At 42.2% G+C, this 17,087-nt stretch overlaps 1 protein-coding gene across 1 annotated transcript in view; it reads left to right on the top strand.

Moving 5' to 3' along the window:
* The first annotated feature begins 5,504 nt into the window (after window positions 1–5,504).
* SMPDL3B (sphingomyelin phosphodiesterase acid like 3B) overlaps window positions 5,505–17,087 on the top strand; it is a 42,671-nt gene continuing 31,088 nt past the window's right edge. The window contains exons 1-3 of the mRNA XM_083173422.1: window positions 5,505–6,062; window positions 6,153–6,366; window positions 13,355–13,452. Coding sequence (XP_083029548.1) covers window positions 6,002–6,062; window positions 6,153–6,366; window positions 13,355–13,452 — 373 coding nt within the window. The 5' untranslated portion in view covers window positions 5,505–6,001. The remainder of the gene's footprint in view (window positions 6,063–6,152; window positions 6,367–13,354; window positions 13,453–17,087) is intronic.

The following is a 17,087-nucleotide window of genomic DNA, read 5'->3' as shown; positions in this document are numbered from 1 at the left end:
CATAACACAGAAGGGGGAGAGGTGAGCATAAACAGGTTAGGATGAGAGATGGTCAGGTTTTATGCAGGAGGGTCGGGAGAGGTCAGCTTAGTGTTTGATATTTTAAGTCTAAAATAGCGCTGGGTCATCCAAGAGTAGATAGCAGAGAGACAGTTGGAGATAGGAGTTAGGATGGAAGGAGAGCGATCAGGAAATGAGGGGTAGATTTTAGTATTTTTGGCATAGTGGAAGTCGAGTGAACAAATAAGTTCACCCAGAGAGGACATGTAGAGATAGAGAAGAGGGCCAAGAATAAAATAATCAGGGACACCTACTCTCAATGGAACAGCAAGAGAGGTAAAGTCATTAGAGGGACAGCTGGGCATTTTCAAAACTGACAGTGCATGTACAAGCATAAAGAGTGATATTCAAAAAGTTTTAGCAGATGGAGAAATGGTGATATCACAGCTGAATAGGCAGATTAAGCAGCCAGGAGTAGTATGATGTGAGAATGAAGTGAGCTCACTCAAAGCAGTCTCTTGGTTTTCTGGGTTGCTGGTGTCTTTCTGAGTCACTTTGATATGAAGATGTTAAGTTGGTTGGCAGTTTCTGTCCAGAATAAGTCCAAGCTTTAATCTATGTAACTGTTTTCGCCCTACTTAAAAATATTCCTACTTTAAAATATGACAAACTAAAAATAGTCAGCCAGGCTGAGGTCAGCCTTGTGTTCACAATATATACTAAAAGCTGTTTCTAAGTTAATTGATTGAGACCCCACCCAGCCAGAGCCCCTCTTCCACTAGCAATAAAACTAAGATAACAAATGGTAAGAGGTTACATACCATCCCAGCCACTAATAAATTCTAACTCACTTTCAAATCTTATAAAAATATTTGCACAATTAACTAGATATAGAATATAGCAGTATGCAAGCAGCTACTTCAATACTGGTGTAACAGATGATCTGAGTAAAGCTGGCCATACATCAGAAAGATCGATCTTAAGATCGATTGCGCTCATGATTGTGTACAATTTCCCTTGAAATCCCTGGCAGTCCTTGGTGGTTTTTGGACACACAATTCATCATACAATCCATCTGCTGCATGATTGTGTACACAAGATGTGCACACAATGTGCATGCAATCAGTCATACAATCCATCTGTTGATTGATTTGTATGATTGTGTACATAAGATGTGCATACAATCCATCTTACAATCAATTGAGATTGTATGATTGGGTACAATATCTTTCTGATGTATGGCCACCTTTACCTAGATATAGAATATAGCAGTATGCAAGCAGCTACTTCAATACTGGTGTAACAGATGATATGAGTTACCTGTAATGAGAAGGAGACAGGAGTTACATCACAGTTGGTCCAGAATAAGTCCAAGAATTACTTGCAGAAAGGTGGCTTTTGTACCCATCTGGCTTGTACTACTGCAGTTTTGTTACATCGAAAACCTCTCTGGCTTTTTTGTAACCGTTCATGTTATCTTCTAAGTCCAATTCCAAAGGAGGCAGATTAAAACATGTACAATATAAAATAATTCAATCTATAATATAAGAACTGGTATATCATATGCCAAGTTTACAAAGACAAAACAATGTTTTATTTGTTTCCAGAGTGGGTACAAATAATACGTTTTTGTACTTGATTGAACTTACATGTAAATGGCTATGTTCCACTTCGGTAGTATACAACCTATGAACCCACATCCTAACATCTGAACTGTGGCCAGTGAGGTGTGTAATTCCATAGCAACTGGAGCGTCTCAAGTTGCCTACCGGTTTTATCCCAATATGCTTATGTCTGCCAACTGAGTCATTGAGTTTGACAGGAGCAGGACACCTGTCACACCATAAACACATGCCATAAGAGGAGTTCAGGGAGCAAAAACCACCTGTGTGTTCTAAAATGCCTGTGATGGTACTCAGCTGTGATAAGTATGAGCTCTCACAGAAGTCTCCTGTCTGCATAAATGTGTAGCGCCGGATCACCAATGGTCACAATGTTTGCCGCATCAGCCATCCGAGTAAACTAAGCCAACATTCCAAGTTTCTAAAAAAAAACATAAGCAGCGTTGCTCCTTACCCCAAACTGCTAAAGCATATCTGAGACTACGTATGATCTTGTAAGGATTATTCTGCACATGCATAGAATGGGTGCTGCGTTTGTGCTGTCTCTCAAGCATCTACAATGTATACAAGACTGATGGTTTACATTTATCTGTGAATCAGGCCCAAAATCTTCACTATTTTAAAATTCTAATGGAAGCTGCTTTTACTGTATATATGAAATTATATTCATTAAGTAAACTAATCATATGCAAACTTAAGGCTGCCTTTGCATCACAGATGGGTAGATTTAAAATGTGCAGAGATGTTAGCTGTGGGAGTGGTGTAACCATACTTATAACCTATATTGCTTTGTAAATGCTCCCAACATTGAATCTGACCCTTGGGAATTCATTTTGATGCTAGATTTACCCCATGCAGTTAACTTTGAATTACTTCTGTCCTTAAACCTGCAGTACCCAAATTAAGAAAATTTTTTAAACAAAAACACTTTACGGTGGTCTCCTCCATCATTCCACTAGATGGGATGCCAAGAGATGTAATTCTCCCTGCAGTTACTTGTGGTGGTCATAAATTCTTTCTCTCTGAGGGGAGAAATAACCGCCGATACCCTTGGTCTACCTGGGAAGTACTTCCTGGGTGGCAAGATCGCATGCAATCCCAGCAAGTGCTGCCGGAGCCTGTCCTACACAACAGATCCTACATGTTCTTGTGATTTAGGGGCTTTGATCCAGTGTGCATGGGACATCGAATTTGACCTTTTAAAAACACCTGATTTGCCAGGTTTTATCTGACTTATTGTCCCCATGCATCGACGTTGGATGAAATAGGACAAATGTATGGCTAGATTTACACTGCTGTTCCAGAGGACCAGCTCACATTGCTGGTTGCAGAGGACATGGTTTTGGAAAGTGAGTAATTACTTTTTTTGATAAAAAAAATTCTAATAAATTCGTCAGATGCATAATAGAATTGTACGCAGCCTTTCTAGCTTTACCTCATAGTTTCTAAAACTTTTTGTCGTTTCAATTGTAAAATAACTACCTGGCCTATTTTGCAGTTTGTTACTATTATTTGTTCTATTCATATAAAGTATGGGGTTGTAAAGTTATATCTGAAGAATGCCATTTGTAGAGGCATTGCAGTTAGGACTACTTGTAGTTGCCATCTGGAATTCTCTGCAATGTACTGAATAAATAAGACTTACAGAAAGTTTTGTATTGGACATAAAATTCAATGTAATTACAAATAGGTTATTTGTTTTTATTTTCCTTGTGAAGCTTGCCCTGAAAATTGCTGGATCAATAGACTGGAATTAATTGAATATATTAAGTGCACAGCACTATTCCATGAGGGTTTGGGCTTCCCTGAACATGTCTTACATTATGCTGGAAGCAGTGGTGCAAGTAGAATTTTTTTCTTGGTGGTACTGATAGCCTCCACCAAAAATGGGCGTGGCCATGTGTCATGAGGGGGGCGTAGTAACACAAAGCTAGAGGAGTGACTAAATGACAATAGTTGCGTGGCATCAGGAGACAGGGAATGAGAAACAGGGAATGGCTGGGGGTGGGTTGGCTCTTGCTTGGGGGAGAGCCGGGCAGCTTGTGCTTACAATTGTGGAGCCTGCTCTTCATGCTGCCGGTGCCGCTGATGCCTGTCAGTGTGACAGGCTAAATCAGCAGTAACTGGTAGCTGCATACAGCACCAATCATAACTCTGGGTGGGCGTGCTGCGGATGCATTATATTTAGACTTAAAATAAAAATAGAATTGACAGTGGGTCAGGGGGTAAGTGGTACTGCGTACCTGCAACATATTTCTTACAGGTACTCCGTACCACACAGTACCCCCTTACTTGCCACACTGGCTGGAAGTCAAAGTTCTATGGATAGAGGACCGAAAATAAAGGCCTCCATTCTGCCGGATTGGGCCGATAAATTGGACCAAATCTGTGTGTTTGACATCCCGTCTGATCCGATGCGTGCTCCCGTGTGCATAAGTGTTGGGGTCGGATGTGCTTCTTATGTGCAGCCCGGAGCTGGGTGGGGGGGACGCAGAGAGCTGGGAGAATTAATACAAAAAAAACCCCATACAAATAAATGGGAACCCGCTGATTGGCTAAGAGAGCTCTCAGGCAAAAAGTGGCTTTTTTTTCCATTTGTATGGGTTTTTTAAATGCAGCTCAGCTCCTGGCTCCGCCTGCCCAGGTCCCTCCGCCTGCAGCTCCCTGGGAGTTATGTGTGAGAAATCCTTTCACAAACTCATAGCTTAGGTATGTAGCACAATAGCTTGGCATATGTGTCTCTTAACTGGGGCATACTTGCCTACTTGAAAACTAGAATCAGAGATTACAGTATGATGTGCCTTGCGCTATTGGGGGGATGGGGGGCGTCTATCTACAGGTGTCTGCTTAAATGCTTGTCATTGCAAGATATTTCTGTATAACATAAGTAACAATATATTTTGTGTGAATTCATCTCTAAACATATAGGTATGTTGTTGGTGTATTAAAGGCTATTTTATTGTGAAAACAATATTGATTCTGATAAATATCTCTTGGTGTAACCTGAAAGTTGGCTACTCCTGTGTAAAAAGTTTGTGTTGATAGCATCATCTGCTTTATTATTCAAGTGTCGAACATCCATAGTGCTACTACAGCCTGGGGGTGAGATCTGGGGCTGCCTAGAGCAGTGATGGCTAATCTTGACACGCCAGCTGTTGTTGAACTACACATCCCAGCATGCCCTGCTACAGTTTTACTATTTGGCCATGCTAAAACTGATGCAGGGCATGCTGGCATGTGTAGTTCAACAACAGCTGCAGTGTCAAGGTTAGCCATCACTGGCCTAGAGGATGAGTCTCCTGAAGGCCGGGGAATAGGCAGGCTGAACACTGGGTGGGGGTTGCTGGCCCAAACCTCTCATGGTCAGGTTTGCCGAGTTCGAGAAATAATGATCTATATTTTCAGTGTTGGTACTTGTGTACTTTACGGACTCATTGCCTTATTATATAGAACTTTCGGTGATGTCCGCTGCTAATTCCGATTATTTGGTTGTTTTTTTTCCCCCGAAAGACAAAACATTCATTTTTTCTCTCTGCAATGCGTCCGTAAAGTACACAAGTACTGCTAATAAAATAGTAGTAAACATATAATTTATAAACACTACAAACACTACAAAAACTCTTCATAAAAGGGGTAAACTCTATTTTACTTTTAAGCACACATACGTTAAACTCTTGTGGTTTAGTCTGTGTTTATCTTGGCTTGTATATCTTGCTGTGTAGTGTAGTGGCGCTTGTGTACAAAGAAACCAGTTTATCTTACACAGCAGTGCTGCATCTGCATATCTGAGACTGCGCTGCATCATGCAGGGCTTTTGAGGGCTGGCCTTGCGTCTCAAGTTCACTATCCCTACCAAGAAGTGTCACACTCTGGTCATGCCCCTTTAGCAGGTCCCAGATATTTCATTTGACTGATGGGCCTTTCATGTCTCAACCCAACTCTGCCTGAATATACAATGTTATTCTTCTCTTCTGTTATTTGGAACACGTTACTGTTATGCAGCAGAGGCTGCCTGTTTTCAGTTTGCCATTTAGAGGAACCTGTTATAAGTAACATGGATAAGGAATTGTAGAGGTCGCTGAGTACAGTTGGTTCACACCCAGGACCTCATCTGCTTTGTTTTTTTTCTCCTTCAATAAACTGATAATATTCCTTTAGGTAATTAAGCTGTAAAATTCCTCAAAAGGTAAAGTGGTTCGCCGTGAATTTGAACCCTGGTTGAGGAGACATATAAGCTTTATCATATGGAAGTGATAGCACATACAGGATTAATGCTGAACACTTCCTGAATACAGACCACACAGGAATAAGTCAGCTAGCTCAGAAGGAGGAGGTTAAAATCCCCAATCTCACTGGCTGTGTCACAGTGTTCTCACAGGATGAATCGACTCATCGTACTGCTCCTTGCGGTTTGTCATGTTATCAGCTCGTCAGAAAGAGGTAAATAGTAATGGGTATGGAGACCGTGTGGAATAAGGCACAGACGGATACTGTACATTCCTAAATAACTGGAACTTTTTTATTTTTTAGGTTATTTCTGGCATTTAACAGATCTACATTTGGACCCAAACTACACAGTTACGTCTGATCCTGGGAAAGTATGTCCTTCTGCAGGTGACCAGCCAGTTACGGATGCAGGGAAATGGGGGAATTATTTGTGTGACTCTCCAGCCGGCCTTATTAACTCATCCATATATGCAATGAAATCAATCCTGCCAGATCCAGATTTCATTCTGTGGACTGGGTGAGTACAAAGTGCATCATCAGCATGAGATATGAGAGGCTCAATAACTAGTCAATGCCCTTCCTGACACTCATCTGGCTTTCCTAGGAGCTATCTCCTATACTACTGTTAGTACATACCTCTACCTGTTACTGTATGAATTAAAACCCTTTGCCTGCCAATATCTCTGTAAGAGATGTTCAAAATATCTGCTAGAAATGCCAGAATCACTCACATCTGTTATATAAATTCAAATAAGAAATGTGTAAAAAATTATTTTAGATATATACCTTTTGAGTGCTAACATCTCGGTGAGAGATGTACAAAAATATCAGCAAGAAATGCCAACATCCCTAAGACATCTCATATTTTGATGCGCACAATATGAGTGCCAACAGCTCTGAGAGATATGCTAAATATTGGCTAAAAGTGCCAGCGTCGCTCACATTTGTTATATAAATTCAAGTAAAAAAAAAAAAGATTATATTTCCTATATAAGGTAAACATATATTTCCTATATAAGGTTATTATGATGAATAAAAATGATTGTTTGGCAATTTTCACACCAATTTTGACAAATTCACTTGGCACCCAAAAGGGTTAAACATTACAGGTCATTATGATGAATAAAAATGTTTGCTTGGCATTTTGGACACATGTTTTGACAAATTCACTTGACAGTCAAAGGGTTAAAAGAGTGAATTATAGTTCAAGTCTACTTATAAATAAATGTCTAAACAGTACTATTCACATAATTAGCAAGCACTGGAAACTCTGAATGTGCTAAATTTATTATAAACAAAATTGCAGAAAAGTACAAAGCAGTGTAAATCGCCTTCGTGATTTTTTTTTTTTTTTTAACTGAAGTTCTAAATACAAATTGTCAGATATTAATAAGCTGTGGTTTCATAAATCTCCACCAAGCCCAATGAAGAAATCCAGAGAAACAAGGGAGGACTTTGGCCAAACGGCTTTATAGTAAAGGTTTTTATTGGTTTCCTAATTAATATTACATTGTTAGTTTATTAATGATATTGCCTTCTTACTTGCAACATTATAATTTTTTTTTCTTTTTCAAATATCTTTGCACATGTTACATCAGCCCTACCTGCAGTGCATATGGCATTGTCCATTAGAGAGTGATTGTGCCTTTGTGAGTGAACTAGAATAACCCCCAATATCCGCTAAAAATGCCAGCATTGCTCACATTTGTTATAAAAATTCAAATAAGAAATGTTTTGTTAATAAAGATTATATTTCCTATATATGCAGTGGCATAGCTAGAAATTTTGCTCCCTCCGCCCCCAAGAAGGCGCAAGGAGATGGACTACGGGCACTGCTGGCTGAGCTGACATGCAGCAGTGAGCGCTGAGCTGATCCATCTCCATGCATATGCCACATATGTAGCTACACTACTGTATATAAGGTAAACATTACAGGTCATTATGATGAGTAAAAATATTTGTTTAGCAATTTTCACACATACTTTGACAAATTCACCTGGCACTCAAAGGGTTAATAAAATGCCACATAAAACATGTAGTATAATCTGGCCAGACATATAGCTCAAACTCCATGCAGTTGGAGCAATCTGATTGGTCAGAGACAGTTTTTGGCTGAAATTAACTGCCAACAAATTAAACCTGCGGAACTGCCAACAATAAAAAAACTATACTTCTTGGAATTCCACACAGTGGTTTGATGCCCCTTACGAGAAAGATAAAAACCATGTAATTAATAAAGGGGTTGTGTTCAAAATTCTTGTACGTAATATTTTAAAGTTACACTTTTAGCCATTTTCATTTGAATCTGGAATACTACACTAATTTGTATGCAAGTTCACTTCTCCAAAGTTGAAAGGGAATGGGGAAAGTTATTCAACTGGCACAAAGGTGAGAATGTTGCACCAGCTCAAAGCTGGCTGCCTGTGTCCCTTATTTTGTTAATGGACCCCATTATGGTACTCCATGATGTACTTTAAAACCAAAGCCCATTTCTAGGCATGTTACCGTCAATGTAATAAAAATCTTCAGATACAAAATCGATAGTCCACACTACTCATTAATTTGAGTTACTAATGCAGAAGTATATTTTTGAGAATGGAAAAGTTTTTTTAATAAAAAGATCTAGGGTATCTGTGTATCACATAAAATCCATAAATCCAGTTATAACGTCTGCTTTAGCTAGATTTAGGGATCTTATGCGCTAACATGATAGTATAGCAGACACTGGGAATGCAGATCCAGGACCTTTTTAATTAGTCACTGTAAATGGCTGTACACATTAGAGATGTGCGGGTTTGGGATCTGGGCTTTCGAAAACACATGATAGCCAATAGCCATTCAAAAAAATCCGAACTTGCCATAACTTGATGATAAGAACCAAGTAAATCCACACCTGCACATCTCTAGTAATCAACCCAAATACCCACCCAACATACTGATGAATGATAATGTATAATGATGCGGTAAGGTAAAGGACATAGAGACATCTGGAGACCCCCTGGCCTGTGGCGTAACTACAAATTATGCTCCCCCCTGCCAAAAAAAGTTCCTGGCGCCCTACCCCCCCCCCCCCCACCCCACACCCCCATAATGGCCATTACACCACAGACAACGCAAGGCCCCTTACACTGTACACCCCCCCTCCCCCACATGCTCAAAATAGGAACGATGTGCGCTGAAAGGGTTTGACCCGTGATTGAAAATACAGAGCCCCTTAGACACACTGGGCCAGGATTACACACACTGTAATACCCATTACACATTGTCATACACTGTAATGCCAGTTACATATCATCACACACTGTAGTGCCCATTATACACTATTGCACACCAAGATGCCCATTACATTATGCCATACGCCATAATGCCCTGATTATGTTACACACATAATGCCCATTACATATAATGTCCCCAGTAATGTCCCTTACGCATAATTTCCCTCAGTAGTGCCCTTTAAACATTGTACAGCTGGGAGGGATGCAGCAGCCAATGCACCCCAAGGTCCTGACACGTCCTGGTAACCCAACTCCTGTGACCCCCAGCCCACAGCAGACTCCCTCTGCTCTGCCAGGCTGACCAAATACCTTAAGCTGAGCGCGATGAGCAGGGTGGTCTCTGTGAAGTTGTACTGCGGTAGCTGGAGCCGAAGCACCCGGAACACAGCGCACCTGCTTACAAGCAGGGAGGGAGCCGGGATCCTATTGGGCAGGCGGGAGCTGGCAGCCTGTCAGGTGGGCAGTAGCCAGGAGCCTGTCCAGTGGGCAGGAGCCAGGAGCCTGTTGGGCAGGCGGGAGCTGGCAGCCTGTCGGGCAGGCAGTAGCCGGGAGCCTGTACGGCGGGCAGGAGTCGGGAGCCTGTTGGGCGGCTGGGCTTGAGCACGTCAGGCGATGGGTGATTGGGACTCTGAGCTGAGCACAACCCATATGGACGGCACGCAACAGCACAGTGATCCGCATGTGGGGGAAATCGCCACCTTCCCCTGTCAGTAGCAGGATCCGGGCGCACAGGCTGGGGGCATAACACCTACAGCAGACCCCGCCGGTACTCACTAGTGGTGCGCGGGAGCGCGGTGACGTCACCCGTGCACCCACACACCAGCCGCGATGCATCCTGGGAAGGCTGCAGAAATATATTTGTGAATGACACTGCGCTGGGCGGGAGCCGGCGCCCACGCAGCCCCCGCTCCCCCAAGCAGTGGCGGTGGCTGCCTTACACAAGCTACGCCACTGCCCCTGGCACTATCTCTGTGTATTATAAATGTTGGTTACCTATAACAACAGCAATGCCATACAGGTAATTAATTTCAGCCTATTTTGGTTCACAGGTTTCATGCATGCACTACTGGTAAGCTTTATAAACAGTGCTGTTACCAATATGTAGGAGTATCATTTACTCTATTGGCCAGCCAAATTCATGTGCATAAGCCAATGGTTCCCAAACGTTCTTGAATCTCTGCACTTTTTTTCAGTGCCACTTATTAGCATTTTTTTTTTCATGGCACCCCTAGGACAAAAGTGTTTTTATTGATACATATGGAAAAAATATTAAGTCAGGTAAATTGTGCTAAGCTGTCATCCCATTCTTACATGTCCCTAACATGACCCATCCCAGGTGTCAAAATGTTCTCCTGGACTTACCTCTTATTTTATGATTGGAATGGGTCATGTTGGGAGGTATGTACTTAGAGTTATGTGGTGATGTACCGTTGTGCTTCTGATTGTCTGCATGTTTTATGATTGGCAGCCAACAGCGCTGGTTTCGCCTATCACTGTGACCAAATTTATTTAAATTTGGGCCTGCACCATCCCAAGGCACCCTTGTAAGAGCCTTGTGGAACCCCAGGGTGCCTAGGCATACATTTTGAAACCACTGCCCAGTAACATAACATCAAGAGTTTACATTTTACTATAGGATACTGTACATAAATATATTGTAAATTGCGTAAGGCAACAGAGGACTGTGATTTTGCATGGCAATTAGTTGCTGGATTTGCATATCATCCCTGACTTTTTCCTTAACTGCAGACTAACATAGCATTGCGAATTGTTACATTGTTAATAAGATTTTTGTATTCAACACCCAATTACCATGTGGCTCCTCAGATACAGTACTTTTTGGACACAAACATTGACCATTATTGCTTAATAGTTTGCTATGTATTTAGATATGGTTTTAACTGATCCTAGTCCCAGGGGTGAAGCATGAATAAAAAAAGCAAAGGAGAGCTCTTCTGATATGACCTAAAATCCTACTGAGCATCCACGTCCATTAACCTCTGCTCATGTGCAGACCATAGGGGTCTGAGAGAGATCAAAAACATAGGCGTCATGCATAACTGCTCTTTTTAGTCCCAAAGCATTCTATGGATATACCAATAGGCCACAGCTAATATCTACGATATTTGATGTGGTCCACTTTAATGCATATAGAGAATGTGGCAGAGGTTAGAGGTTACTGCTCACAGTGACCTCTACTCATAATATGCCACACTAGTGCCTTTCAGTTCAAATTATGCCATTTTAAAATGAGCAGGTCAGATTATGCCACATTACAGTGAACTCATCATCATATTATATGACATTACAATGCATCATTATAAATGCACACTACACATAGAGCCTGATTCTAGTTGACTCTGTAAGCTGTCCCAGAGTGCCCACCATGCCGAATCGCTGCCCCCCCCCCCCCCCCTAACGCCGCCGCCGTATCCCCACATTTGATTTCAACACCATGATTTCTCCAGGGCTCAGTGGTCAGTGGGGGACTGAATGGACTAGAATTGGGCCCATAGCTCACTCCCCGTATTGGCTATTCAGTGAGTCAGACTCAATTGCTTAGCAGTCACATTTGGAAATCTGGTATACAACTAGAGCATATAACCTTGGTCAGAGGTCCCTTAAACTTTTCGTCCCCATACCAATGGCACCGCTGCACCCACTATAGTTACGTCCATGAATGGTCCAATTTATGACAGTAAAAATACCAACTTATATTTATTTGAAAGCCCCCAGGGATTCACTTTATATAGGGATTATGTTCTAATAAAAAAAAAAAAAATCTAATTATGTTCTTATAGACAGCTACTGCCGATGAGGATGGCTCTATCTGTATCTATCCTACTTAGACAAATTTCCAAATATTAAATTTTTCTGCATTTTTAGGGCTGATGTAGGTATGTTTTAGGAGCTGAACTTACTGTATGTATGTTGCAATTTTTGGTTGTTGGATGATTTTTTTGTTATACATCTTGTGTTTAGTTTTGTCTTATACTTTTATTGTTGGAACATACTTACTAACTTAAAAGTTTTTCTCTTCAAGAGATTCCACTGGAGAGGAAAAGCAGGTAGGAGGTGATGGGGGTGGGACTGTGCTATTAGCAACATTGGACCTTATTCTGGTTGATTCAGACGGATGCGTATTTCGGACAGGAACCGAGTGTTCTTAGCCCTGCCTACTGTACAGATCGCTCCCACCGTCCGAATGCGGTAAGACACCGAGTGTACGGACCACTCCTCCATCTGTGGGAACCTCCCCCATCCTCTGATGGTCGCCGACCATCGAATGATGGACCGAGCGGTCAGGCAGCACGAGTGCTCCAGAGCGCTCGGACATTTTTTCGTATGAAAGCAGGGATATGGGCGGGCAGCTGACATCTGGCTACGTCAGTTGTCCGCACCCCACACGTGTGTCATGGCCGCATTACCATGAGTGCGCCCAGCGTTTTCATAGGAACGCCATGAAACGCGGGACGTACGCATATGGTAATAAGCCCAAACAGCCCTTTGCACCCCCTGATCGGAGGGTTCCGTACAATCGTTTTCTACACGGACCTTACTCCCGTGTTCGGACATGCAAGGCATTCGCACATGTGCAGATATGCCTCTGCACATGCACAAATACCAAGCATCGGCCGTCCGACCGCATAAAAATTGCATCATTAGGCTCTGCCCCCTCATTATGAAAGGGACAGAATACGGGAGGAGTGCCCACTCTTTTGGGGGTGCAGGGGACTACCAAAAAACTTGGGAGTCCCCCGCAGAACTCTGGGGAGTAGATAAGTATGTGTTAGAACCTATAACAGCACTGAGCTCTTCTTTAAAGAAAAATGATATGACTTTTGTGAGTTTTATTACTTTGACAACATGTTTCTAAGTTTATATATTGATCTGAATACTGCATGATTAAAGAGAACATCCCAATTTTAACCAAAATAAATAAATAAATTTGGGGTAGTGCTAGGTGCTGTGCTCAATACACCACAAAGGGGGAGGGGGGGGGCTTGCGGATCTGCACAAAAGCAATACACAGCTAATTACTCGTGTTTGTTTTGAGGACAAAAATGTTGAGTCACCTTGTTATCTTCACTTTTTTTGGCCTTTTATAATCATTTTGTTTTCTTTATATATTTGAATAAACTCAGTGCCTATTAATATGATTATAAATATGCACATAAAAAAATCTTGTCTTACAAGTATATTTGTATACGTCTCTCCTATGCCTTTTAGAGATGATACCCCACATGTACCCAATGAGCAACTTGGTGAGAAAGCTGTCCTGGAGATTGTGGAATGGCTGACGAACCTAATCATGCATGTTTTTCCAAGTAGGTTGCCAAGAATAGTCTATTACATAAGTCACTAGGACTATGATCCCTTGTATTTCTTACTGTTCGGCTACTTTAGAAGGTGGGTCTATGCTTTTCCAGGTTTCCAAGTAGAAACAGTAAACTTTTACAGAAGGATTTTCAGTATTATTAATCGTGTCCTTAATTGAGCACAAGGGTCTGTAAACTCCTCTCACCACCCCATGAAGAGCAAGCCTCCAGAATATACAGAGGGGCTAATTCGGGTATATAATAGCTCTGTATGGCAATTCAGCACTGGGCATCTATTGCAAGTAGACGCCTCCTGCTGCAGGAGGACCTAGGATGCAGCATCAGATCACTGCGTCTCCATTGATGTTTTGCGGAAGCTGAGAAACCTCCGTTCCTCCTAAACGGTAGCAGCAAGCACATTGCCACCCTCTCCCTGCCCTCAGACTGTCATATATTCTTCCTACATCGCAGAACCCAAAAACACACATAGAACGGGTCCTGCACATGTGCAAAGTATGAACATCAGTACTTTGCACAATAGGATGCAGAATTGGGTGTGGTATATGGTCCCCCGACAGTCATTAGCCTGACGTCGGGATCCCGACTGGCCAGACTCAGACAGCGGGACTAGTGCGGGCGCGCACGCTGCGGGCACGGTTTCTCGCTACGCTCGCCACCTATTCTAATCTCCCTCTATGGGGGTCGTGGACCACCATGAGAGAGAATAGCCAGTGGCCATCGGGACGTTGGGGTAATGACTGTCCGGCACCCGCAGAATTAGCCCTGTAACAGAAACATGTGTACACACACTAGTCGCGTGTCTAACAATATGTAACATTATAGCCATTAAGTAGGGTACTTGTATATCCATTATTTATGACCCTTTGTCCATTTCAATGGACATTATTTAAAACTACTTATTGCCTTGACTGTATCATAATGAGGGTTGCCATTCAAATACCAATGTCCATTTAAATGTGTGAAAATACTGGGAAATATTTCCGGCAAATACTAGAGTATCAAAATATCGAATTAGAATGAAACATAATGTTTTGGGGTACAAGCTACAAAGCCTCACGTACTTATAATGAAGATGACCAAACTTTATTTTTGGGAATTATTAACCCTTTGAGTGCCAACGTTTCTGTGAGAGATCCACAAATAAATGCCAGCGTCGCTCACTGCGACTGTTGTTTTAGTATAAGTAAATACAAATACAGCCAAGTCAATTCATTGAAGTTTAGTTAACCCCTTCCCGACATTGCCTTTTATGGTAATTTTTTTTTTTTTTTTCCTCCTTGCGTTCAAATAAGCGTAACTTTTTTAATTTTCCGGCTATATAGACACATGAGGGCTTTTTTTTTGCGGGACAAGTTGTACTTTTTAATGGTACCATTTACTATACCGTATAATATTCTGGGGAATTAGGAAATAATTCAATGTGGGGTAAAAAGAAAAAAAAACGCAATTCCACAATTTTGCGCTGGTTACGGTTTTTTTGGAGTTCATAGTTCGTTTAAAATGATGGGTTATCTTTATTCTATGGGTCGTTACGATTCCGGTGATACCAAACTTATATAGTTTTCGTTACATTTTACCACTAAAAAAAAGATAGAAAATGTTACGGTTTTTCGAATTTGCGTCGCGTCGCCATGTTCTGCGGCTTATAACTTTTTTATTTTTCCACCTAAGGACCTGGGTGAGGGCTCATTTTTTGCGGGCTGAAGTGTACTTTTTAATTAATACCATTATGGGATATGGGCGACTTTCTGATCTCTTTTAGCTTTTTTTTTTGGGTAGGCGATGCGACCAAAAAACGTAGTTTTGGCGTTGGGGATTATTTTCCGTTTACGCCTTTAACCGTGCGGGATAACTAATGTTATATTTTAATAGATCGGACTTTTAGGAACGCGGCGATACCAAATATGTTTATTTTTTTTATTTTTTATTTATTTTTATTTGGGAAATGGGGAAAGGGGGGTGATTTGAACTTTTAATATTTTTTTATTTTTTTTTATTTTTAAACTTTATTTTTTTTTTTTTTTTACTTTTACTACAAGGCCCCCTAGTGTACTTGACCACTAGGGGGCGCGATCACCTGTACTAGGTTCAGCCATAGAGCTCTATGGCTGAACGTAGTGATTTTATGCACTTCCTATTACATCCTGCCTCAGGCAGGATATGATAGGTATGCAGACACGGCCAGCACAGGGGTCTACATTAGACCCCTGGCTACCATGGCAACCGATCGGCACCCTCCGATCTCGCTGCGGGGGGCCCCGATGGGCGCCCCCCCTCCGATCAGCTATTTAAGCACTGCGGTCGCTTTGCCCGCGGTGCTTAAAGGGTTAAACGGCCACGATCGGCGAACTCGCCGCTCGTGGCCGTGAGAGCAGGGACCTGGCTGTAATATACAGCCATTACCTGCTCTCTTTCAAGCCAGCTCACTCCGTGAGCTGGCTTGATTCCCCAGCAACCGACATATGACGTAAATGTACGTCATATGTCGGGAAGGGGTTAAATATTGCACCGAAGAAAAGAACAGACGCCGTGAGCGGCACTGGCATTTTTAGCGGATATTTTGAGGATCTCTCACAGCAACGTTTGCACTCAACGGGTAAAGGGCCTCATTCATCTGCTCTGCCAGTGTCATCACTGGGATACATTGGAAACATGTAATGGGTCATAAAGGCAGCACTGTCCAAATTCTTTGAAATGGGATGACACAGTAATTCAGCAGTTCTCAGCATAGCAACATGACCAAGCACATCTAATTGCAATGTGCTGTGTAGTTTCACCAGAGGAAGCGAGTGGGTCGGGAGAGATCCTACATTGCTGCTCTCCCAGCTGGCTGTGGGCCTAATTCAGACTTGATCGCAAAGCACATTTTTTCTCCAATGGTCACAAGGTTGACATGAAAAAGACATGAGCTTTTATGATTTTTTGGTACTTCTTTACTTTCACGGCGCCACTAGATACAGTAGGACAGATAGGATACTACAGTGACGTGCGGTGAGTTCAGTGGCTGGTGAGGCACTGGCTAGTATCAGAGCCAGAGTTTGCGGTGGTCATCTTGGACTTAAGCTCCAATACACACTAAACGACTAGGGAGGGTATTTAAAGACGTTTAAATGTTACTTATACAGGCGTATCTATCGATCTATCACAGCAGAGAATGGTACCTCCGTTTACAAACATTTTAAGGAAAAGTCTGTAGTACTGTAACACTTTATATTCACCTGTAGCTACAAATGGGTAGGACACAAGCAGCACAATCTAGGAGGATTGGCAGGGCAGCCACGACGAGCTGATATTTGGCCATGAGTGGCAATTACCCCAGAAGTCCTTGCTGGAGGAAGCTACTCCACTGTGCCCAGTGGCTGCTGTAACTTTTCCTCAGTGTGCAGGGCCAGGTAAAGCCTATGAGGTGCCCAGGGCATTTAAGGCAGAGGCCATTATGCCAGCACCGCACCACTGGCTGGGCCTACTCCCCATGTGTAGGATATATATATATATATATATATATATATATATATACACACACATATACCAATACATACCAACAGCTTGCACCTCAATTGTGCTTGCTTGAGTGTGGCCGGGGAAGGAGTGGGTGGTTAGGCTTAGGCACTAGTGTGGGAACT

Source organism: Crinia signifera, chromosome 2 (assembly GCF_055691185.1).
Source record: "Crinia signifera chromosome 2, ASM5569118v1, whole genome shotgun sequence".
NCBI classification, from domain to species: domain Eukaryota; kingdom Metazoa; phylum Chordata; class Amphibia; order Anura; family Myobatrachidae; genus Crinia; species Crinia signifera.
Note: the sequence above shows the minus strand (reverse complement) of the source record. Positions and strands in the feature narration are given on the sequence as shown.